The sequence below is a fragment of the Dipodomys merriami genome, unplaced genomic scaffold, assembly GCF_024711535.1.
Source record: "Dipodomys merriami isolate MVZ:Mamm:240054 unplaced genomic scaffold, mDipMer1.0.p SCAF_6, whole genome shotgun sequence".
Taxonomy (NCBI): Eukaryota; Metazoa; Chordata; class Mammalia; order Rodentia; family Heteromyidae; genus Dipodomys; species Dipodomys merriami.
Genome location: NW_027206179.1, coordinates 14,646,316 through 14,670,823, shown reverse-complemented (window position 1 = coordinate 14,670,823; position 24,508 = coordinate 14,646,316). Strand labels below are relative to the sequence as shown.

At 42.0% G+C, this 24,508-nt stretch overlaps 1 protein-coding gene across 1 annotated transcript; it reads left to right on the top strand.

The window, feature by feature from the left end:
* The first annotated feature begins 208 nt into the window (after positions 1-208).
* Positions 209-21,435, top strand: Tnfsf13b (TNF superfamily member 13b). Its single transcript, XM_070003306.1, has 6 exons — positions 209-451; positions 575-662; positions 6,955-7,011; positions 15,658-15,770; positions 15,859-16,009; positions 19,667-21,435. The coding sequence occupies exons 1-6, from the start codon at positions 209-211 to the stop codon at positions 19,777-19,779; spliced, it is 765 nt and encodes a 254-aa protein (XP_069859407.1). The 3' UTR covers positions 19,780-21,435.
* The last annotated feature ends 3,073 nt before the right edge of the window (positions 21,436-24,508 follow it).

Here is a 24,508-nt window from a genome sequence, read left to right as displayed (position 1 = left end):
GAACGCCCCGAACCCCCTGCGCCCCGCGAGCGCGCGCGCGGCCATGCCCCGGGGCAGCGAGACCACAATCCGGGGAGCGCTCGTGCGCAGGGGACCTGCACGGCCACCGAGGAAATGACCTGACCCCCGGGCTCCCCGCTCCTCCGAGCGCAGGCCGGCCTCGGGGCAGCGGCCACGCCTTTCCTGCGGCCCTGAGAAGGCGGGAGCCATGAGCGCGCCGCGGGCCCGCAGCCTCCCGCCGCCGCCGCCGCCGCCACCACGCGCCGCGCGGCTCTCCCGCGACCAGAAGCTGCTGGCGGCAGCGGCGCTGCTGGCGCTGCTGGCGGGCGCGCTGGCGCTGCTGGCGGTGCACCGCGTGGCCGCCCTGCACGGGGAGCTGCGTCGCCTCCGCGCGGACCTGCGGCGCGCGGCCGCCGCCGCCCGGCCTGTCGCGGCGCCTCCCCGACTCCAGGTGAGCGGGGCGCGTGGGCTCGGGGCGCAGCCTCGGGTCCCCCACCTCCCCCCCCGCCCCGCCCCGCCCCGCCCCGGGCCAACGCCGACGCCGGTCCGTCACCCCGGGCTCTCTCTGTTCCAGGCGATCGTGCCCCTGGCGGCAGCGGGACAGAGCAATGCCAGCCGGAGCGCCCGGCACAAGCGCGCCCTGGAGGGGGCGGAGGAGACCGGTGAGCCCAGGGTGAAGGGGTCCTGCTCAGAGCTCAGACTGGCGGGTGGGCGGGCGGGGGTGGCCCCGGGGACCCAAGCCACAGGTGGCTTCGCAGCCCTGAGAGGCTGCGCGAAGGGAGAGATCCTAGCGGGAAAGGGGCCCGGCGAGGAGGGGAGGCGGGAAACAGCCACGGACAGGAGTGAGTGTGCCAACCGACACGGGCAAGTGTGCCCAAGACACCGCTGAGCGTGCCCACCGACGCTGCTGAGCGTGCCCACTGACCCCGGTGAGCGTGCCCACGGACACGGGTGAGCGTGGCCACCAACACCGGTGAGCGTGCCCACGGCGCGGGGCGCATGTTCACAGGATGGCATTGCGTGAGACCGGGGGAAGACCCCGCTGAGCAGCGCGCGCGCGCCCATGCTCTCTCACACACACGCTTCCCCCCTCTCCCCCCCCCCCCGTGCACACGCACCCATAGCAAGTCCCTCCCCACCTGCACACCACCCCTCATCCTTCCTGGGCCCCTGGCCCTGCGGGGTAGCGTTCCCTCTCCAGAGGGCTCCACGGTTGGGAACTCCTCCCCACCGGATCCCTTCCCACGAGGGGATGTGTGTGTGCTGTGCCTTCACCATGGGTCAGGCATGTGCCACCGCGCCTGTTCCACGCAGAGGTGGTTTTCCTGGGCATCTAGAAAGCGCCAGGGTGTGTGTGGGGGGGGGTGCTCACCCCTGCGGTGCGCCCATCTCTACCAGGGAACGGGGATCCCAGGGCGCGGACTCACTTCACTGGGATTTTCGAAGGGGAGGGCAAAGCTCTCTCTCCCTCACCACAGGCCCGCTGGCCCCAGCTCCCCTTCCCACGCGTGCCTCACTGATCTTGGCATCGATGACCAAACCTGTGCGCGCCTCTGGCTACAGGAAATTGGCTCTGTGCATTTAAAACCGGAAACCAACCGCACTTAAAAATCACTTCCACGCACGAATTGTTTTTTGTATGTTTTATTTCACCTTTCCGTCAAGAGCACAGGCGGTTTGCTGTGTGTGGGTTTTTTTGTTTCTGTCTCATAGTCTGTAGTCCACTGACTTGTAATTCTCATTTGTATTTATGAAATCATTTTTGACATGACGATTTTCATTTCTTCTGTGCTATTTAGAACATACACGTGTGTGTGTGTGTATCTTTAGTTTCTGGAGAATTTACATTTGGTATGATTTATAATTTCTATATTGTGAATTATGAGGTAAAGAGAATGACTGGGCTAATTATTGCTATGCTTTTCGAGTGTTATCAGTGTAATTCACAATACAAAATTTAGTGAACCTTTTTGTCTACATTCTTGCTGCAGTAATTCTTTCTTTAAGTTTTGATTCTGACCAGTTTTCCAGTTACAAAAAAGTATCTCAACTTTATTTTACTGTCTTGCCTGTTGTACTGAACATGCAGTGAACACCTTTTTCTCTGTGCGCACATGTGTGTGTACATGTGTGCCAGCGCTGGGAATTGAATTCTGGGCCCTGGCACTGTCCCTCTGCTCAAGGTTAGTGCTATACTACTGGAGCCACAGCTCTACTTTGCACTTTTCACCCCTTTTCTTTCCTTTTCTCTCTTCTCTCTTTCTTTCTCCCTTTCTCCCTTCCTCCCTCCCTTCCTTCCTTTCTTTATCTTTCTTTCTTTCTTTCTTTCTTTCTCTCCCTTTCTTTCTCTCTTTCTCCCTCTCTTTCTTTCTCTTTCTTTCTTTCTTTCTTTCTTTCTTTCTTTCTTTCTTTCTTTCTTTCTTTCTTTCTTTCTTTCTTTCTTTCTCTTTTCTTTCCCTTTCTTCCTTCTTTCTTTTCCCTCCCTCCCTCCCTTCCTTTCCTCCTTCCTTCCTTCGTCTTTCTTTCTTTCTTTCTCTCCCTTTCTCTCTTTCTTTCTCTCTCTCCTTCTCTCTCTTTCTTTCTTTCTCTTTCTTTCTTTCTTTCTTTCTTTCTTTCTTTCTTTCTTTCTTTCTTTCTTTCTTTCTTTCTTTCTTTCTTTCTCTTTTCCCTTTCTTCCTTCTTTCTTTTCCCTCCCTTCCCTCCCTTTCCTCCTTCCTTCCTTCCTTCCTTCCTCAAAATAATTCATTGGTAACCCAAATCTCAGATTTATGCCTAGTCTGACCTCAAACCAGAATCCTCAGATCTCAGACTCCTGAATAGCTAGGATTACAGGTGTGAGCCACCAAAGTCCAACATTTCCTGCATATTTTAATTACTTCTAGTTTTGGCCGTGCTGATTTTTATGTTTAACTTTTCATTGTCTTCTTTTTCACATTTTTAATAACTTCCTAATTAGTCATGTTTATAATTTTTTTGCAGAATTTTGTTCTTTTATCTAAGAAAATCCCTGTGATGGATTTTTTCCATGCTTTTCTTTTGACTTTCTCTAATACAGCCCAGTTAAAAATATTTGTGCTCATGATCTTTTAGTTTGCTCTATTTCCGGCTACTTTGACTGTTTTATGACTGTTTTGTTTGATTTTTATCAGGAATCTTTCTGGTGTTTGTGTGAGTCATTTTATACTGGTATTAACTTCCTCTTTTTTTCTTTCCTTTTTTTTCCCTTCCAGATTGCTACCTAAAGCAAATTGTATCAAATGATTCTTATTAACTTCTTCATTTGGAAAAATGAAGTTTTTCATATGTAATTTGAGTCTGTTTGAGACTATTTTAGCATTGATTTATTGTTTTATTTATCAACTTTAAATAAACAACATTCAGTAAATTTTTCTTATAAAGGACTTCAATATCTAGTATGGTATGGATTCCTCAAGTACCTTTAATTTTCTAGGGTATTATTACCTTCCTTCTAGATAGTGATTTAAATTAACCTTAATTTTACCATTTGAATGAGTATATTTCAGCAGATATTAAAGAAAAATAAAAATAGAGTTAAAAAATGAATATTTTCCTAGGTCACAATTTGCCAAAATACTCCATACTGATACTTTGAAATTTTCCTCCTGTTTGTCTATGTTATATTCAAGTGTTGTTACAGCATGCAAAAATTATAGAGTAATGAAAATTTCCTTACAATATTAATTTGTAATTTGTAGACAGTTTGGTAACAGAATCCTCACAGAGCAAACAAAAATTACTCAGATTCTACAGCTGATTTGTAATCACCATCAGAAGTAGAGTTTTTTAACCAACTTTTAATATAAAAATAATGACTATATAGCACACATTATATATGTGTATTACTACATGAATATATCTGTTATGTATATGTGCATATATTACATTTATAACATTACACATATAATATGTGTATATATGCAAGACACATAGTATATGTATATTCATGCATAATACTTAGTAAATATCATAACATCCACAGATCCAAGATGGATGCTTGAAGATAAGAATTTCAGGGACAGGTAGGTTTACCATGCCTTGACATTGAACTTGACATTGAACTATTATCCTTTCATTGAGGGGAATTTTTTAAATCTAGCTATTCTACAATGAATATCTATGAACCCAAGAAAGCTGTGTGAGATGTAAAAGTCTTTCCCTTTTTCTGGTCAGTGCATTCTATCTTTGGAATTGGGAAAAGTCTACCCAGCTCATCTAGGCAGAGTTTTAATTTTCTTTCCATTCTTGTTGTTCTGATTTAATGGAAGACCCAGGAGCCTTAGCTTGCTCTTTTCCTTTAAAAGTGTCTACTTACACCCTTATTCATTAGCTGACTATATCCATTTCAGAGACATTAGTGTTTAATTGGAATAAGTACTTTTTTTTGGCAATAGTGAGCAAAGAGATGGACCTGGCTATCTTTCAATCTTTCCAAAAGCAAACTCTGCTTTTATTTAATTGTAAAAGTTAGTAATTTGGCTCTACTTTGTTTTTTCTTAATTTATTTTCTGTCTCAAATTAAAATTTTATAAACCTTAATGTATTTCAGAAGGTCAGGTTTGATTACAGTGTAATAAACAGAAATGTGGGGAAATCCATGATTTAGAAAATTGCCAAATAGCTCATCATGGCCAAAAATTCCTTTTGAAGTCCAACAGTAAGTTAATTTGGAGATATTCTCAACTGAAAAAAATAACAAGTCATGTTTCTTTGAAAATATTACATAATACCATTTATTTCCAAATGAATCATGATGACCTTGATTTGAACGTTCACCTAAGTATCATTTTATTCATTTCCTTTTTTTGCTGGTTGTGGAGATTGAACTCTGGGCCTGGGCACTGTTCTGAGCTCTTCAGCTCAAGGCTAGCACTCTACCACTTGAGCCATAGCACCCACTTCCAGCTTTTTCTGTGTATGTGGTTCTGAGGAATCGAACCCAGGGCCCCATGCATGCAAGGCAAGCACTCTACCACTGAACCACCTTCCCAACCCCCATTTTATTCATTTCTGTGAATTTAACTATAAGCATCTTCAGAACCTCTCTGATAAGTGAATTATTTCAGAATGTTTGCTACCAGACTTAATCAGCTTATTGATAAAATCAGGGAACCTTTCCATTTTTTCCTTTGTTAGTCAATTGGAATTTAAAAGCCATTAAGAAATACAGTTGTTTTAGATTACAGAAAGGTAAAATTACTTATAATTTCATTGATTATTTTTACTAATAATGCTTATTGTACTTGTCTCAGTCATTAATAGTTTTGCTTTTGGTTTGTTTTGTGCCCATCCTGGGGTTATAACTCAGATCCTCTTCATGTCACTTGACTTTTGCCCAAGACTGGTGCTCTACCAGTTGAGCCATACCTCCAGTTCCATCTTTTTGCTGGTTAATTGGAGATAAGAGTCTCAAGTATTTGTCTGCCCAGGCTGGCTTCAAACCCAGATCCTTAGGTCTCAGCTTCTTGAGTCAGTAGAATGTCAGGTGTGAACAACCAGCCCCCAGCTCCCTCTCTCAATTGTAACAGGAAAACACTGCTGAACTGATCAATCCTATTTTTATCTGTGGCTCAGGTGTGATATTTGTTTCACATTAAAAGGAAGAGGACCCACAGGGTAAAACAAAACGTGTTGCAGGAAAAAAAAGTGTCCTTTATGTTCTTATTTGTTAACTACCTACTCAAGTTTCATTGGTATTTCTGTTGCAATTGAAAGGATCAAATTAGCAATTTATAAAGAAAGTTTTTTTTCTTATTTTCAGCATTGTATTTCTAACTTAAAATTCCAGGGGAAATTTCTCAGCAGACTTTCTTATGCCATTGTCTCTCACAGGTTTAGAACTGTAAATATTACTCCGTAATTCCGGACTGCACATTTTAGAAATTTTCAATTAAACACTGAGTTGTGAATCATCCCATCATCCTTTTAAAAACACATTGAGAAGTGGGTCTATAAAGCGCTCTTTCAACTCTAAATAAAATGCTTGTTGGACACTACGAAAACCTATATTTGCACATCAGTTAAAATAAGCAAGCTAGATTTAGGCTGTGCAAACAAAGTGTTTTGTTTTATTTTTCCCTCCCTGCATATACAATAGAAAATGTACTTAGTTGGCTCTAGGGAATTTTCTTTAATTCTGTCTTTCCTTTCTCCCTTGGGCATCTTCTGAAGTCCTCTACCTGTGGCATATGTTATGAATTGATGTTTCCAGGAAGTTTTAGCAACTGCAGCCTGACAGAAAGCTCATGTTTCATTTTTAGTAAGATCTCACTCGCATTCAGATATCTTGCCAAAAAGCTTCTTGTCTCTGGCTTTCAATGAAACGGATGAGATTTAAATTCTGGTTCACTCTCAACTCCTGAGTGTTTGTACTTCCTATGCTTTATGCTGCTTGAAAGGTAAAGGCAGATAGACAATGGATACTTAAGTGTTAAGTTGCTTACAGTTTACATATTTAATAAGTGCTAAACATTGTTTATGTTTTAAGTGGTTGCAGAAGTTGTATATTCAATACCATTAATTCAGGAGTACTACTGATGTATTCAGTCATTATTTAATATTAGATTTTAACAAAATAGCCACAATACCGTTTGGAGTGATCGGATAAGGTTTATCATGTATTTGGTAGACTTGAAAAACAAAATGACTAACCCTGCTTTCTACAGAGCCATAGCAGACAATGTGAATTTGATTCAGTTGTGCTGATGGTGTTTTGCACAACTCAGTGGCAGATAAAACTTTTCTAATTTGTACTGGGTTTCAAATGTATATATTAAATAGGCCCATTTCATAACTCAAATAATAGCATGAAAGCAAGGTAAAAAGTATGCTTGTTTGAGCATTTGTGAGAAAATGAGTCACACACTCCCTTGTGTCTTATCACTTAGTTCCCACAGCTGCTGTTCAAGTAACGAAATTGTGTGTTTTGCTTTTCAGTCTCTCAAGATTGCCTGCAGCTGATCGCAGACAGTGACATGCCAACTATCCGCAAAGGTAATGAACGGCCACACTCTCCTTCCCCAGGACCTCTGTCCCCCAGCACCCTCTGTCCCCCAGGATTCTGTCCAGTACCACTTGCTCTCATGTCAAGTCTAACATTACAACTATATCTTAGCATTCTGCCTCAAAACTTCTCGCAGTCACATGTCACACAGCAACATTTAAGTGACTCAAAATGACTGGGGAATAAGTATTTCCACTCCTGATAATCTGATAAACAGAATTAGCAGAAAGATACTAGATTTAGAAATTTTAAATAATTATATTCAAAACAAGTTTTTTTATAACTTCTTTTTGTTGTTGTTGTTGTTGGTCATGGGGCTTGAACTCTGGACCTGGGCACTGTCCCTCAGCTCTTCAGCTCAAGGCTAGTGCTCTACTACTTGATCCACAATGCCACTTCCCATTTTCAGGTGGTTAATTGGAGATAAAAGTCTCATGGACTTTCCTGCTTGGGCTGGCTTTGAACCTCAATCCTCAGATCTTAGCCTCCTGAGTAGCTAGGATTACAGGTGTGAGCCACCCATCCCCAGCCTATAACTTCTATTAAAAGTAATTTTGGCTTCTATGGGGATACAGTAGGACCTGTGTAAGCATTACTACTATTGATTTGGTTATAAAAACTTTAATATGGTTAGAGCAAGACGGAACAAACAATATTATTTTCTTTTTCATGTTTTAAAAAATTATTTTATAAAGGTGATGTACAGAAGGGTCACAGTTACATAAGTCAGGTAATGAGTGCATTTCTTTTTGGACAATGTCACTCCTTCCCTAGCTTTCTCCCAGTATTTCCTTCCTGTTCCCACCCACAAGTTGTATAGTTCATTTTCAACATAGTGTCTAATGAGTACCACTGCTGCATTTGTTCACCCTTGGTCCCTCCATTTCTGTGCCTCTCTCTTATACTCCCAAAGATAGATAAACAAATAAATAGGACAAAAAAGAAAACAAAAACAGCAGCAACAAAAACTATTGTTTCCATTTGCTGGTGTTCATTTGGATAAATACTATTTTATATGATTACATGCCCATAGGTCGTGCACTTTTGTGTTTCTCTCCTAAGAATATCCTCATTTGGTTTCATTGTGTGTGAATGTCTAGAGACCTGTATAATTCCTCATGTCCCAGTGTATTTTTTAAACTATCCAGTATGTTTATTTGTGGATTTATAGGTACATTCTAGCTACTACAAGTGAGTGAAACCATGCAACCTATGTTTCTTGGGGTTACTTCACTTAATATGATTTTTCCAACGTCTTTCCATTTCTTTATGAATGGTACAATATCATTCTTTCTGATGGATGAGTAGAATTCCTTTTGTCCACTGCGAGGCATCTGGGCTGATTCTATATCTTGCTATGGTAAATGCTGCAATGAACATGGCTGTGCTGGTAGCTTTAGTATGGACTTGTTTTTGTTCTGTTGGATAAAAGGCCAGGAGTGGAATTTCTGGGGTTTTTGAGGAAGCTTGAGACTGTATACCAGCATCTGGTATTGCCAGTGTTCTTGATATTAGCCATTCTAACTGGGGTGAAGTAGAATCTCAGTTGTTTTGATTTGCATTTCCTTTGTGACCAGAGATGTTGAGCATTTCTTCATGTGTCTATTGGCCATTCTTACTTCATCTTCTGAGAAGTCTTTCTTTAAGTATTAGCCCATTTATTAATTGAGTTGTTTCTTTGAGGGTTTATTGGGGGGGGTAATTTTTTGAATGCTAAGTACATTTCAGATATTAAGCCCTTGTTTGATGTATGGGTAGTAAAAAAATCTTTGTTCTGTGGGCTTTCTATTTGGTTTATCAGCTATGTCCTTTGCCATTTAGAAACCTTTAAGTTTGATGCAATCCCATTTGACAAGGGATCCAAAACACAGGTTGGAAGAAAGACAGCCTCTTTAACAAGTGGTGGTGGTAAAACTGGCTCATCCATATGCAGAAAACTGAAGCTAGATCCTATGTATCACCTGTACCAGAATAAATTCAAAATAGATCAAAGACCTCAGTGTAAGGCCAGAAACCATAAAACTGTTATAGGAAGGGCTCCTAGTGTTCCTGGGCACAGAATGGAGCTTCCTAAATAAAGATCTATCCAATCAAAGAAAAATTGGATAAATGGGATTGCAGCAATTTTATTTATTTTTTAGTTTTGGTCGTTTGTGGGGCTTGAACTTTGGGCCTGGGCATTGACCCTCGGCTCTTCAGCTCAAGGCCAACACTCTATTTGAGCCACAGCACCACTTCTGGTTTCCTGGTGGTTTTATTGCGATAAGAGTCTCACAGACTTCCCTGCCCAGGCTGGCTTTGAACTACAATCCTCAGATCTCAGCCTCTTGAGTAGCTAGGATTCCAGGCGTGAGCCACCAGCACCTGGCATAAACAATATTTTTTATAATTCTCTAACATCAAATTGTTACTTGATAATTGATTATTTTCTCAGAGGATTAGAATATTCCTAAGTTAATTTTCAGTTTCTTGAAGCTTTCTGTAGCATTAATTCTAGACCACTAAATATTTTCCAGAGCAAGGTTTTGTGGAGAATACATTTTCAAATAAAATTTCAAAACTATTTTCCAAACAAAGCACCACCTCTAAAATTAATCCAAAGAAATGACTCTAGAAATAAGAAGTTTTGAGTCAAATAAGTTTGTGAAAGTCCAAGTTGGGAATTGACGATATTCAACAGCTTCAGACAATACAAAGTAATTAATAAGAGTGTACTGGAGAGTAATATGGGATGTTTTGTGCGTTTTACGTGTTTTGCGAGACAACACATGATGGTTCCATGTCTATGGAGTACCAATGGGTATATGGAATGACATATGTTTAATTTTTATATTGCTGGAGTTCACTCTCAGATTGGAGTAAACAGATAAAGAAAAGAGGCCACACACAAGTGAAATGTAGAGCATAAAGTAAAATGGCCCGTGGTAACTTTATCATGGAAGGAGCAGGGAATGTCTGAGCTGTGACTCCCGGAGTGGGAGTCTGAGATTACCGGCAGATGAAAGCAGGGCCAGAGGAACGAGGCAAAGCATCCAGTGCAGATAAGGATTGTGGGTTGGCCTCCTAACAGTTCCTTGGAACACTACTTGGCATCTGTGATTTCCTATGTAACTTTAATTATCATAAATGTCAAACAAGTACTCAAGCAAACCATTAGAAAAATCTGTGATTGTTTATGCTCTTCTTTCTCCTAAATCATGCTCGCAACTTTTAAAAGGAAGCAAACTATTTCCTAGGAATGAAAGCAAAGCCAGAAGAATGCCATAAGGACCAAATCTGAACTTAAAATAGTAATGGGAAAAGATTTTACACATCTAGATATAGGAAAAAAAATAGTCGGAATGCTTCAGTGGTAGAAAATGATATGTCCAGTACACCCCAGTGTGCATGCAATGTACAGTGTGTGGAGTGCAGCCTGCATCTGCCCCGTAGCTCCAGGGGTGTGACCTGGACTGTGGGGGCCCCAGTTCCTGGACCTTTCAGAGACACAGGTTAGTTTATGAACCTTTGGATCATATTTACCTGTTACCATGCAAGGGCATTTTACCAGTAAGACAGGTAGATCTCGGTGAAGAGAGGTTGTACTCATTGAAATAGTGTCTCTTGCCAGTCATTCCCATAATTTTCCTGTTTATTCATCTGCCTTACTGTCTTCTGTGAAAAATCAGATAGTTTGGAATCACAATGTGGTAATTCTGGCAGCCATTCTCTCTGTCTCTGTCCCTGTCTCTGTCTCTGTCTCTGTCTCTCTCTCTCTCTCTTTCTCTCTCTCTCCTCTTCTGCATACTCTTGTTGCTTATTGTTGTAGGCTGTGGCTGATCATTTGTTCAGTGACATTTCCAAAGACAGCATTTTGTGAAGTCTCTACTATCCCATGTGGCCATCAAAGACTTTGGTCTACTATTCTGCAGATGGGTGGATAGGACACTCCTCTTTACTCTGAATTTTGATGAAGATTTTCTTCACGCCAAAAAGAATACAGAATGCAGAATACAGACTGGCTCCATGCTGTGGCATTCCTTCAAAGCTAGCCAGGTCGCCTACAGTTCTGCCTAAGTCCTCACCTCCTCCGTGAACAAAGCCCATCACAAAGCCAGAGCCCTAAGGCTCTTCACTGAGCATGTCCCAGGATCTGGGCCTGCTCATTGCAATCAGATGCTCCCAGTATTTGGTGCCCTTTCAGAGCCTGTGTTTCCCCAATGCTTCCCCACTGTGCCTTCTCTTCGCTGTTTTTCTTTGCGGGGGGGGGGGGGGGGAAAGGGGGCAGGAAATACTGGGCTTGCCCATCCTGGAGGTCACCACCCAGAACTCAGGTGGCATCTCCATCACTGCCACCAATTTGGAGAATTCCTCACTGAACTTTTGCTGCTGTCCTCTCTGCGTTAAGCATTCTCTTGGTTACTCTAAATTTTAATTAACTTGCACACATTAAATAAGTTGATTTTATGTGGTTTTACCAGCTTGTTTGATTTAGTGAAGGAACAGAGCCTTTGAGTTTTCTACCTTGTATTTTTCCCAGTATTTTCATACTGGCATCTAGAAATCTTCAGACAATATCAATTGATTCTTTCTCTAATCTAATAGAATATTAACATTCTTTTAAACATTTTTGTTTTCTGTCTCTTGACAACAGTATGGCATTTCTATTTATGTATACACAATCAAATATTTCTATTATGTGTTTTATCAACTCATGCTACAAATGACATAAATGATGAATTATCAACATATCTTCCCTTTCCCAATATTTGCTAGTTGTATAAATCCCACATTATACTGGCATGTGTTTTGGTGGTACTTTTATAGATGGATGTATTTGATAATCATGACAAGTCCTGTGGCTCTGATTACCTTCTTCATATGTTTCTTTTAAAAACAATTTTTTTATTGTAAAAATACTGTACAGAAGGGTTACAATTACATGAGCAAGATAATGAGTACATTTCTTTCTTTTTTGGGAGGTGGGGTCCAGTCGTGGGGCCTGAACTCTGGGCCTGGGTGCTGTCCCTCAGCTCTTCAGCTCAAGGCTAGTGCTCTACCACTTGAGCCACAGCGCCACTTCCGGCTTTTTTCTTTTTGCTTATGTGGTGCTGAGGAATCAAACCCAGGGCCTCAAGTCATGCAAGGCACGCTCTCTACCGCTGAGCCACCTTCCCAGCCCCAATGAGTACATTTCTTATCAAGCATTGTAGCCTCCTCCTTTGTTTCCCCTTCCCATCCCATCCTCCCCTCACCACCCCCCCACCCAACCCCTTCATATGTTTCTTGTCTGAATCATTTTATGTTGCTTTCTTCAAAATGAATTAATGAGAACAATGTTCATTACGTGCTCAAATATAAAATTTGTTTACTTGAATATTTTATAGGAAAACTGAGACAAGAACAAACTTTCTTCCCAGAATGGCTTGGCTCTCTGGCCTGACATAAAAGGATTCTTTCCTTTCTGTTACTGTTTTTTGTTTCATGTTGGTAATGAGGTTTGAACTCATTTCGTGTTGGTTAATGAGGTTTGAACTCAGGGCTCTACACTTTTGCTTGGCTTTTTCTGCTCAGGACTAGTGCTCAACCATCTTCATCACACTAATACTTCTGTATTGTGTGCTAATTAATTACAGACAGGAGTTTCTTGGGATTTGTCTACCTGGGCTAGAATTGTGAGGCTCAGATCTCAGCCTCTTAGTAAACTGATTTTCTGTACTTTTGTGGGAGGTCCTGATTTCAGTTCAGCACACACACACACACACACACACACACACACACACACACACACACACATTTTGCTGCACATCCCCTGTGAGTGAGTCATCTCTTTAAATCCCAGGGAAATTGCAGTGAACCCAAAGTAGATAATCCTTGATCTCCAAGAAGTGAAGAGTGTGAGTTACATGTTGTTTTGAGGGACAAAAGGTTGGAGCACAAAAATCAGGGTTCTCTTTTCCCCACTTTTTTTTTTATTAGCATCGATTTGTTGTGCATTTTGTCATGTTCGGAGGCACACACAATAACCTTGATCATACTCTTCATCACTCCCACTCAGCCCCTCCTCCCCTTCCCAACCAGTCTGAACCAGCTTCAGTGTTCCAACTGTCGTGCATATACATCGTATATCTTTTGTGTGCACATGTGGGATTGGGGCTTGAACCCAGGGACTCATTCTCATTAGGCATCTTCACTTATGGTGGGTGCTTTGTCATTGAGCCACACCTCCAGTTCCAGCTTTCTGCTGGTTAACCGGAGATGTGAATCTCTTGGGTTTGTCAGCCTAGACTGGCTCAGAATGAGGCTTAGGAATCCAGGTGTGAGCTACCAGTGCCCTACTCTGTAATGTAGTTTGATTATATTCATCCTCCTTTACCTTCTCTGTCTCTTCCCTACCTACTAGAGCCTAGCCTTCAAACGGGACCTGTTTTCCATTCCTATCATTCACTTTTAAAGTGGGTGGTAATTGTTCAGAGGGGTTTCATATTGGTATTTCCCACATGCATATGCAGTATATTAATCAGTTAAGTCCCTAATACACTCTCACATTTTCATCTCCATACCTCTTATTATTCAATAGCTTCCAGTTTTGCTAACTGCATTCATAGCAGCAACGGATTTTGGTACATTCATGCCAATATCCCAAGCTTATATTTACAACAATCCCCATTACAATAATTCTTCTTCACTGGTTTTAGCAGTCAGTATTTAAAAGTGCCTTGGGCATTTAATATCATTTAAAGCAAATTAAATGCTATGTTTTACCATTATTGGGATTACATTGTATGCAAACAGGTAGACATGTTCTTGGATTTCCTATTTGTAATAGTGATGATTTCTGGTGTGTTGATGATTTTATCTAGTAACACCCTGGGAGAATTTCACTTTGGGGACAATTTTTCCTAGGGAAAACCTTCCTGGAGCCCTTCTTTGAGAAAAGAACATGAGGAAAATCCCCACCTAAGGGATGCACCAATCATTTTTTGTTGCTGGTGGTCGTGGGGCTTGAACTCTGGGCCTGGGTGCTATCCCTCAGCTCTTGAGCTCAAGGCCAGCACTCTACCACGCGAGCCACAGCACCACTTCCTGTTTTCTGGTGGTTTACAGAGATAAGAGTTTCACGGACTTCCCTACCCAGACTTGCTTTGAACTGCAATCCTCAGATCTCAGCCTCCTGACTAGCTATTACACCAGCACCCGACTGGGATGCACCATTCTTGGGGAGATAAGATGAGTGGCTCTTGGAGTGCAGACAAGAGCATTTGCTAGGAAGACCAGGCCTGTCTCTATGCTCTTTCACCCTCCTGCAACCCCATCTCCCTGCCTCCTGCTCCTTCCCATTTTCTAAGGAACTGTGACTTGGAAGTCCTCTTAATCAATTTGTCCATTGTAGCTTGAACTTACAGTGCAGTGTGCTTTGTTACCACCTACCATTCTTTAACACTTTAGAAACTTCAAGAAAGTGCATGGCTCTTATTTTGTATTACTATTACAAAGCTCATATTTGTAATGGGTACAGGCATTACAGAAAACAGTATGAAAGTCCTTCAAGAAATTAAAACTAGAACTACCTATAATTCAGCAATTCACCTTCGGGGTATATAGACAGAAAGGAGAAGCAAACAAAAGAGTCATTGCCACATATGTGCTAATCCAACCTCTGGTCACAATAGCCAAGTAAAATAGCCAAGTAAATCGGCAAAGTAAAATTTCAAGACACATATGGGTAATAGCCATTCATTAACTGGGAACATTGTACGCAATTATTTAGACAGTGAAAATTTTGCTATTTGATTCCACTCTTCCATTTCCACATCTCTAAATTTCTATTTATGTATTTACACCATTTTTAATATCTCCCCATCTCTCAGTCTTTAGCTTGAGCGTCATCATCACACCATTAGTTATATAATATAACCATGGGAAAGCCAGTTTATAAAAGGAATGTTTACATTGTCTTAGCAGGGTTTATGTCGAAGAATACTCAGACTTGATTCTGGCTCCGTGATTTTATTCTCCTGCTCACCCTGCGTGATTTTGGCCTGTGATGGTGCACCCCTTGTCTTTTTACTCTGTGGCTGTTTTCTAACTATACCTTCATCCAATACTGAGCAAGCTCTGAGAATTTGTATAATGAATAGAGTACACTTGAACTTGAACATGATTGATTATTGTTGACAAGTTCTCAGTGGGTTTCCCTGAGACAAAATTTATGTCTCAGTGACTTTCCTGGTGAGTTTCGTTCTGTTGCAAGATTTAAGGGGAGGTTTTGTTTTTTTTTTAAAATTCTCTTGATGTTTTTCTCTAAGCTTCACACAATCACCCCTTCTCAAGTAACCAGAGAAAATTCTCTTCTCATGTGTTAGAGAACTTTTGTCCATTCTTTACTTGAAGTTCTCCCACAGCGACCAGTCTTTTTCATAAAATAGCTGATGTACCGGACCATAAAACAAACTGTATATATTCACCCAGAATCCTGCACCTGCCCAGGAGAATAACAAGCAATGGAAGAGAACAGAAGACTGTAATTTGTTTGATTTTCCCCCCTTTTCTGATATGATTCTCTTCCAAGTTTCTAATTTCATTTAGCAATTAAGTAGAGGTGGAAATTACTTTTCTCAGTTTGTTTTCTCATGAATAATTCTCTTCGTTTGTAGGCTCTTACACATTCGTTCCGTGGCTGCTTAGCTTTAAAAGAGGCAGAGCCCTAGAAGAAAAGGAGAATAAAATAGTAGTGAAGGAAACCGGTTACTTCTTTATTTATGGTCAGGTAAGTCTGCTCCTGAGTTCTACCTCCACATTCCAGCACCTTCCATTCTGGGCCCACTCCTGACAATGTTCCTTGGTTTGTTCCTCAGGTTTTGTACACTGATAACACTTTTGCCATGGGACACCTAATACAGAGGAAAAAAGTCCATGTGTTTGGGGATGAGTTGAGCCTGGTGACTTTGTTTCGCTGTATTCAGAACATGCCGGAAACACTACCCAATAATTCCTGTTATTCAGCTGGTAAATAGGAGTTCTTTCATCTGCTTTGGGGAATGAAGATGGAGATTATGGAAGTATCTGGGCTGAACAATGCAGACAAGGGGCCTTCAAATATAAATAGGCGAAACATTGTTCCTCCCTACCTGGTGTACTTTTTACTCACAATCAGTGAGCAAACCTGTTTCAACTGCAAGAATTTGAAAGATTACTAATAGGTATACCTTTTTATGTAAATTAGGAAAGGTAGTAAGTTTTAGACAATTTTACCTTGGCAGTAATTTGAGAATGTATTTTCTTCCATTATTTATAACAACAGTTAGAGAGTACTCACTCAGCACATACCCTTGCCCTGAATTCAATATCTGACACTGTAGAATAAAACAAATAAAGAAACAAACAAAAAATATCAGCCAGTTGACAAAGTAATAGCTTAGAACTGGAAGCATGGTTCAAGGGGTAGTGGGCCAAGCTAGCCAGCACCAAGTCCTGGTTTCAAACCCCATTAGTTCAAAAAAAAATTATGGAAGTATCTATAACAAAAGAAGAAACAAGGACTGGGAAGGTGGCTCAAAGGTAGAGTGTTTGCCTTGCATGCATGAGGCCCTGAGTTTGATTTCTCAGCATCACAAAAGCAGAAAAAGCAGAAATGGTATTGTGGCTCAAGTGGAGAGCGTTAGCCTTGAGCTGAAGAACTGAGGGACAGCGCCCAGGCCCAGAGTTCAGGCCCCATGACCCACAAACCAAAAACAACAAAAAAGCAACTAAAAGAAGAAGTAATAATCTCTAACAATCACAGATAATCACCATCTGCTAGGCTCCCTTCCTGTGACTCATTTAATCTGCTATGTCAGGGAGAATCTGAGACAGAAGGAGATTACCTAACTTCTAGATTGCCCGGCTACAGTGTATCCTAGTAACTGGGTACCAGGGTTTGGTTTATGGTTTGATTTATGCTGGTCAACTCTACATGTAGTGGAAGAAGGGACCTCACTGGGGCGCAGGGTCAAGGATCCGGAAACTTTGCAGTGGCTTCCTCTCACATTCAGACAGGTGACATCCAGTGGACAAGGGCACTTTACAAATGACACTGGAACCCACAAGTCAAGGGAAAACCCTGACTTTAAGCTCAGGGGCAAAGAGGCTCCAGAGAAGGGCAGACTGTATTAATTCCAGAACCATTAGGGCTCCAATCACTAATGTTTTGCTCATTTTATTTCACAGGATAGCTTCAGATTAACCAGGGATAGTTTTTCAAAATCGCATTCACATTGAGTGTGTTTATTTCTCTCTAGAGGTCTTGTCAAATCCATCTGAACCTGGAGGAAAGAGTTCAGTGGAAGACGGTTACACAACAGATGCAGTGTGGAGCCAGTATTAGGAAGTCCTTCTCAAGTATTTCAAAGAAGTTCCCAAACAGGCGTCTCTCCCCCTACCCACCAAATCAGTTAGAAACAAAGGGAAATAGTTCACAATAACTCAGTTGACATCTTCACAGACCTGCAGCTCCAGACGGCTCTAGTGACTTGGGGACAGGAGGAGTCAAATCAGAAGTCCCTAATTTCCTTAAGAGACCTTCTCTGTGTCCAGCACAGATCATAATTTATATTGCAAACTAGTTATAAACAGTAAGGATGCTCCAGATCCTTATGGATTCTCATTGGTCAGTACTTAGTGTTTCACAACTAACCCTTAAAAACTCTTCTGCCCCCTGCTTACCTTGACATCCTGTAGGCATGCTCTGACTAGTTTTCTGGGTACCTTCATTATTTAAGAAATTACCTCAGTTTCTTTTCTTTTTTTTTTGTTTTGTTTTGTTTTGTCGATCGTGGATCCTGAACTCTGGGTCTCGACGCTGTCCCTCAGCTCTTCAGCTCAAGGCTATCGCTCTACTACTTGAACCACAGCGCCATTTTCAGCTTTTTCTGCTTATGTGATACTGAGGAATCGAACCCACAGCCTCATGCATGCAAGGCACTTCCCAGCCTGTTACCCTAGTTTTAAAGATATTTCTCAATATGAATACCTCAGTGTAGATAGATGACAAGAGTCATTCTCTTGGAAATCTGTGTGAAGAAAAAATTGTTTAAAAATCAATAAAACCTACCTGGTTGTCCACAAGTAGATCAAATGAACTAAAAAAAAATCAAAAACAAGTATATATGACTAAGGAAACACTGTACACCAAAAAGTGAATTTTACTTATTATTTTAATAAAAATTAAATGTGCTTATTGTAGGGAAAGTTTCAATTGACTATGATACTTTGGAAGAATTGAAATGACCGGTAACTTAATACTGGAATTTAAAATAAAACATGCACACTAACTTACTTTTTTCTTATTTTTATGTCTGTTGGCATTGGGGTTGAACTCAAGGCATCATGTTCACTTGTTTGACTGGTGCTCTGCCACTTGAGCCATACCTCCAGTCCAGCTTTGGAGATAATTTCTCATAGACTTTTCCTCCTGAGCTTCCTTTGAGCCCTAATTTTCTGTAGTTCAGTATTTGACTAATAAGATTTCAGGTGTGAGATACTGGCACTTGGCCACACATACTTACAGAAGTTAATATTGCTTAATAGTCTGTGATCCATAGTTGGTAATTTCAAATTGGTATGGTAAAGACAAATCAATAAGTAAATCCTAATTAAGAGATCTTTATTGATACCTAAGCTGCCAATACTGAAATGCTTTGCTGATTTCAGAAAGCATAACATATTGAACAATACCTAAAAACAAATAGTTTGTTGTCCACTTAGCACAGTCTAATACCAAAAACACTATCATCCTAGCTCCCTGTTCTCTGCCTGCCCCAAAGGGTGACTGATACCTGTGGAGTGTTCTGTCAATCAGTACTGTGATGTTGAAGTTAGCCTAAGTGTGCCCAGCTTAGAATAGGTCAGGCACTAACATCACTGTGTTCATGAACATAAATTGATACTGACTCTTAATAGGACAGTACTACACCCTTCTAAATTGTTAGTTGTAAGTCCTGGTCAGTCAAATACTAATTATTTTGTTTCTTCATTTCTTTATTCCTTCTCTTTCCTTTTCTCCCTCCCCCCCTTTTTTTAAAGTGTGGCCACTGATTACCTAATTCACCAAATATAGTTTCTGAACTGTATTTTGTACTCCTCATTCACAGAATATTTCACTGTCAGTGAGGTACCCACAGATAAAGACTTTTTTTTAAGGAGCTTGTTTTTGTGGTACTTTAGACAATAAAAACAAACATGGCAATATAAGGAAGCCTAAATTATCAAAGCCTCTACAAGGAAGCCCAAATGATAGCTAAGCAGGTGATCTGGACACCACAGAAAAGCTATGGTAATACATAATTTGATATTTTTAATATTTATAACAAATTCATTGTAAAGTATACCTAGGAATATCCAGTGAGACTGTATGTGCATTTACAATTGTCAGTATTGTTGTTTGTTCGATAAAATTAAACAAAACTCACCTCCAATTATATAAGAATCTCTTAAGAAGCAGAGCATGATATACTTAGTTAACTTTGCTATTTGAATCCTTTTGAGTCTTTTTATAAGCAGAAGATGGTAAATCTATTTTATCTGTTCCATCTTCTCCTGCTATTTACTTTCTTTTTCAGAATGCTAACTAGGTTAGACATCGTCTCTTTATCCTTTTCAGCTGCCTTGTGAATCCCTCTTTTCCAGGCATCGCAAAGCTGGAAGAGGGAGATGAACTTCAACTTGCAATACCCCGAGAAAATGCACAAATATCACTGGATGGGGATGGAACCTTCTTTGGAGCTCTGAAACTGATATGATCTGTTCGCTCTGTGTCTGTGGCTCCTTCCGCACTCTCTGTACCTCTGAGGGAAATCGTTTGAATGGCAATACCAAAAGGGGAAAAATGTAGTTACCATGGCCTTCTCTGAGTTCTGTTTGTTTTGGTTTGCTAAAACTGAGCCAAAACAGGAAATTTAACAGACAAACTCAGCCAAAGAGTGTCATGTGAATTACAAGAAACACTGCTCCTATTCCGCAAGACAGAATTAAGTTGACACTTCTCTGTGAATCTGTGCATAGTGCTGCAATGCTAGCTGATTTTTTTTTTTGGAAGAAGAAAACAGTTCAAAGAACAATCAGAATGTCTTCAAAAGTAGAGATCAAAATGTGGAAACTTGCACTATATGAGTGCGATTATCACTACTTTTCAATGAGAACTTCATGAACAGAAATTGTAACAATCCTACATTAAGAGGTTCTGAACACATACCCAAATAGATGTAACATTAGGATTCATCTTCTCATTTCATGATAGATAATCTCCCTCCTTTTCACTTAATAGTATGGGAAGATATCAAAATTTTGCATCAGGTACATAAAAATAATTAAAAGTTTGTTTTGATGTACTGTCTAAGTTTATTCTAAACATGTTAAAACTTCAATATTAAATAAGCAAATTGAAAATAAGATCCATGTAATATTTAATTTTAATCTCTAAATCTATCTGTTATCCAGGCATCTTTTATGGGATGAAAGAATTTCTTAAGCTGTATACACAGATATGTATTTTTACAGTTAATTTCAGTTACTGCAGAAACTTCCAGTGAAGGACACATCTCATTTATGTATATAAAAGCATAATTGAAAAGTGGCTATAATGGCACTTAGAAATTAAACTGTCTAGAAGTTAGTGAGTACATTTAGGATACAATAATATAATTTTCCTTTATTTCTAGTTCCTCTGTTTCAAGTTACTGCCAGCTTTTAAAAGACTTTCACATAATTTGCTTAACAAATTTGAGTGTTAACCAAACTTCTCAGAATCCTGCAGTAAGAAAAAGGCTCTTGTAGTGATGTCTCAGAGGAACTTACCATCTTCATTTTATAAAGACTTGTACTTCGGAAGGCTCTGACATGAATCAGTCTTCACATGTTTCTGTTTTCTTTTTTTTTTAATTTTATTTTACTGTAAAAATGCTGTCTAGAGGATTTACAGTTACATGAATAAGGTAATGAGTACATTTCTTGTCGAATATTGTTACCCCCTCCACTGCTCTATTTCTACTATCCCTTCCCTCCCCTGCGTACTCTGTCTTCTCATGTCATGACCTCACAGCTGTTTCCAATAGGCAGCTTACTTCATTAGTTTAGACAGTAGATGGAAGGAGACATCCAGTTGGCCTTTATTTTCTCATCTGCACTAAAATATTTTACAAGGCACTTGTCAAAACAAAATAATTTAAATTTTGTTTGTAAAACTAAATTGTTTAAATCCCTAGGTTCAGTAGTTTTTGATTTTTGGTGCAATAAAACAGATGAGAAATTTACTTTTTTTTTTTTTTTTTTAAACAGCATCCTAGTTAAAAAAGAGGAAGCAATAGGTAGGGAGGAGTTTTGACTTTGGAGGAGTGGTTGGTAATTTTCCTAGTGTTGCTGCTAACTTAGATTGCCAAATAAAAACATGTTCTGCCTCATTGTCTGACTGAGTTTGTCAATTCCCATCTTTTGACTTGTCTTATATAATTTTAAAAATCACATGAGAAACATCATGAAACATTATAAAGTAATACGTTAATATATTACAATAAAGTATTGGAATTGGAATTGGAATATTGGAATTGGAATTGGAATATTTCCCATATCTGCAAAAAGATCTGTTCCTATACTACATTACAGTTGTTATTTCTTTTTTTTTTCCTCTTTTTTTGGGGGGGGAGGGGCCTGGACGCTGTCCCTCAGCTCTTCACCTGAGGACAAGTGTTCTACCACTTACGCCATAGTGTCACTTCTGGTTTTCTGGTGGTTTATTGGAGATAGTCTCACAGACTTTCCTGCCCGGGCTGGCTTTGAATTGTGATCCTCAGAACTCAGCCTCCTGAGTAGCTAGGATTACAGGCGTGAGCCTCCAGCACCTGGCTGTTGCTATTTCTTAGAGCATAAAATTTAACATGAATTGTAACAGGCTCACATGATCTTCATTGTAAACTATAGTTTGTAGCCATATTCTTTGCAAAGAACTATTTTAATTTTTAATTTTAATTTTTAATTAGCACACATTAATAGCCTGAAGGGGGTTTCACTGTGATAACCCCATAGACTTTGGACAAATTCACTCCCCAGTGCAATCCCATCCCCCACTCTCCCATCAGTGTTGGGTAATTTTCATTATGTTCTCTCTGCCCATAGTATATATACATACGCATGCATGCATGCATACATACATACACACATATTCTTTTCTTTCCTCTCCTTTACATTCCCCAGGTCCACACCACAATGGACCCTTTTTACACTGATGCTCCATTATCACCATTGCCGTCATCATCATTTTGGGATCTAGATTTTCAAATGCATCCAAACATCTTTAGTTCCACTTGAGAGTTTCGATAATAATAAGCATTGGCAGTCATGCAAGCGGTCATGGACACATGGGGTGTCCAAGGTTACCTAAAGTAAAATAATTAGAAGCTGAGCAACAACACAGCAAGTAGTCTTTGGAGAGAAGGGTCTTTGGGTCATTGTGCAAGATGGAAGTCTCAGCATGAGGCGTTATTGATGTACTGATGGTTGCTTGAAGTAAGCATCCTTCTGCAGGCTCAGTTAAATCAAGTGTGTGAGGGTGCAAAGTAGATGCCTGTAACCAGTTTGCAGATGCGACTGACCACCCAGGCCTCTCAAAGTCTGCACCTCCCTCCACCACGTCATCTGTCTCTCTCTCCATCACCCGTCTTCCACCACCTGTGACCTCCCCCATCCTCTGTCCTCGCCCATCATCTGTCCTTCCCCATCATCCGTCCTCCCCCATCATCTGTCCTCCCACCTCTGCCCCCTCCCCATTTGTCCTCCCCCTGTCTTCCCCTAGCTGTCCTCCCCCATCTGTCCCCTCCCATCTTCCCTTCCCATCTGTCCTCCCCCACCTGTTCCCTCCCATCTGTCCGCCTGATCTGTCCTCCCCCTCTGTCCTCCCCCAGCTGTCCCCTCCCATCTTCCCTTCCCATCTGTCCCCTCCCATCTGTCTTCCCCCTCTGTCCTCCCCTAGCTGTCCTCCCCCATCTGTCCCCTCCCATCTTCCCTTCCCATCTGTCCTCCCCCACCTGTTCCCTCCCATCTGTCCCCTCCCACCTGTCCTCCTCCATCTGTCCCCATCTGTCCCCTCCCATCTGTCCTCTTCCATCTGTCCCCCATCTGTCCCTCCCATCTGTGCTCCCCCATCTGTCCTCCCCATCTGTCCTCCCATCTGTCCCCTCCCATCTGTCCCCTCCCATCTGTCCTCCCCCTCTGTTCTCCCCATCTGTCCCCTCCCATCTGTCCTCCTCCATCTGTCCTCCCATCTGTCCTCTCCCTCTGTTCTCCCCATCTGTCCCCTCCCATCTGTCCTCCTCCATCTGTCCTCCCATCTGTCCCCTCCCATCTGTCCCCTCCCATCTGTCCTCCCCGTCTGTTCTCCCCATCTGTCCCCTCCCATCTGTCCCCTCCCATCTGTCCTCCTCCATCTGTCCCCCATCTATCCCTCCCATCTGTCCTCCCCATCTGTCCTCCCATCTGTCCCCTCCCATCTGTCCCCTCCCATCTGTCCTCCTCCATCTGTCCCCATCTATCCCTCCCATCTGTCCTCCCCATCTGTCCTCCCATCTGTCCTCCTCCATCTGTCCCCCATCTGTCCCTCCCATCTGTCCTCCCCCATCTGTCCTCCCCATCTGTCCTCCCATCTGTCCCCTCCCATCTGTCCCCTCCCATCTGTCCTCCCCCTCTGTTCTCCCCATCTGTCCCCTCCCATCTGTCCCCTCCCATCTGTCCTCCCCCTCTGTTCTCCCCATCGTCCCCTCCCCTCTGTCCCCTCCCATCTGTCCTCCTCCATCTGTCCCTCCCATCTGTCCTCCCATCTGTCCCCTCCCATCTGTCCTCCTCCATCTGTCCCCCATCTGTCCCTCCCATTTGTCCTCCCCATCTGTCCTCCCATCTGTCCCCTCCCATCTGTCCCCTCCCATCTGTCCTCCCCCCTGTTCTCCCCCAGCTGTTCCCTCCCTTCTGTCCTCCCCCTCCTGGCCCCCTCACCTAGCCCCAATTCCATCATCAGCCTCCTACCATCCCTCACCTCGCACCACGTGTCATCTCCCATCATCTATGGTTCCCTCCGTCCGTCCGTCTGTCCGCTCGCTGTCTGTAACCTCCACCTCCCGCACCTTCTCCAGCTCAAAGTAACCCCAGCCCGACCTTGCGTGGCAAGTGTGTCCATGCGCACTCACTACCTGCAAGAAAACGCCCAGGACGACTGGCTTGGTGAGGAGATACTGACAGCCACTTCTGAGGGCCTGGGGTGGGCAGGACGCCACGGAGGGAGCGTAGAGCACTTGGGGGAGAAGTCGCTCGGCTCAGGTATCAAGAGGAAGAAGGAGGAGAAGGGGAGAAAGAGAGACGGAAAGGGGGTGCTGATACCCGCTTTCTCCAATGACCTATCTTTGTACCACGAGGCTCCACCTCCTGCCACGAGGCCCCGCCCCTTACCACGCGGCTCTGCCTCCTACAGGCTCCACCTCCTACAGGCTA

What these genes read in the sequence shown, in the direction of transcription:
- Tnfsf13b (XM_070003306.1), top strand. Translation starts at nt 209, where the DNA reads ATGAGCGCGCCGCGGGCCCGCAGCCTCCCGCCGCCGCCGCCGCCGCCA. An exon ending in GGAGGGGGCGGAGGAGACCG is followed by an intron (nt 663 to 6,954) that starts GTGAGCCCAGGG and finishes TTTGCTTTTCAG; the next exon opens with TCTCTCAAGATTGCCTGCAG. An exon ending in TAATTCCTGTTATTCAGCTG is followed by an intron (nt 16,010 to 19,666) that starts GTAAATAGGAGT and finishes CCTCTTTTCCAG; the next exon opens with GCATCGCAAAGCTGGAAGAG.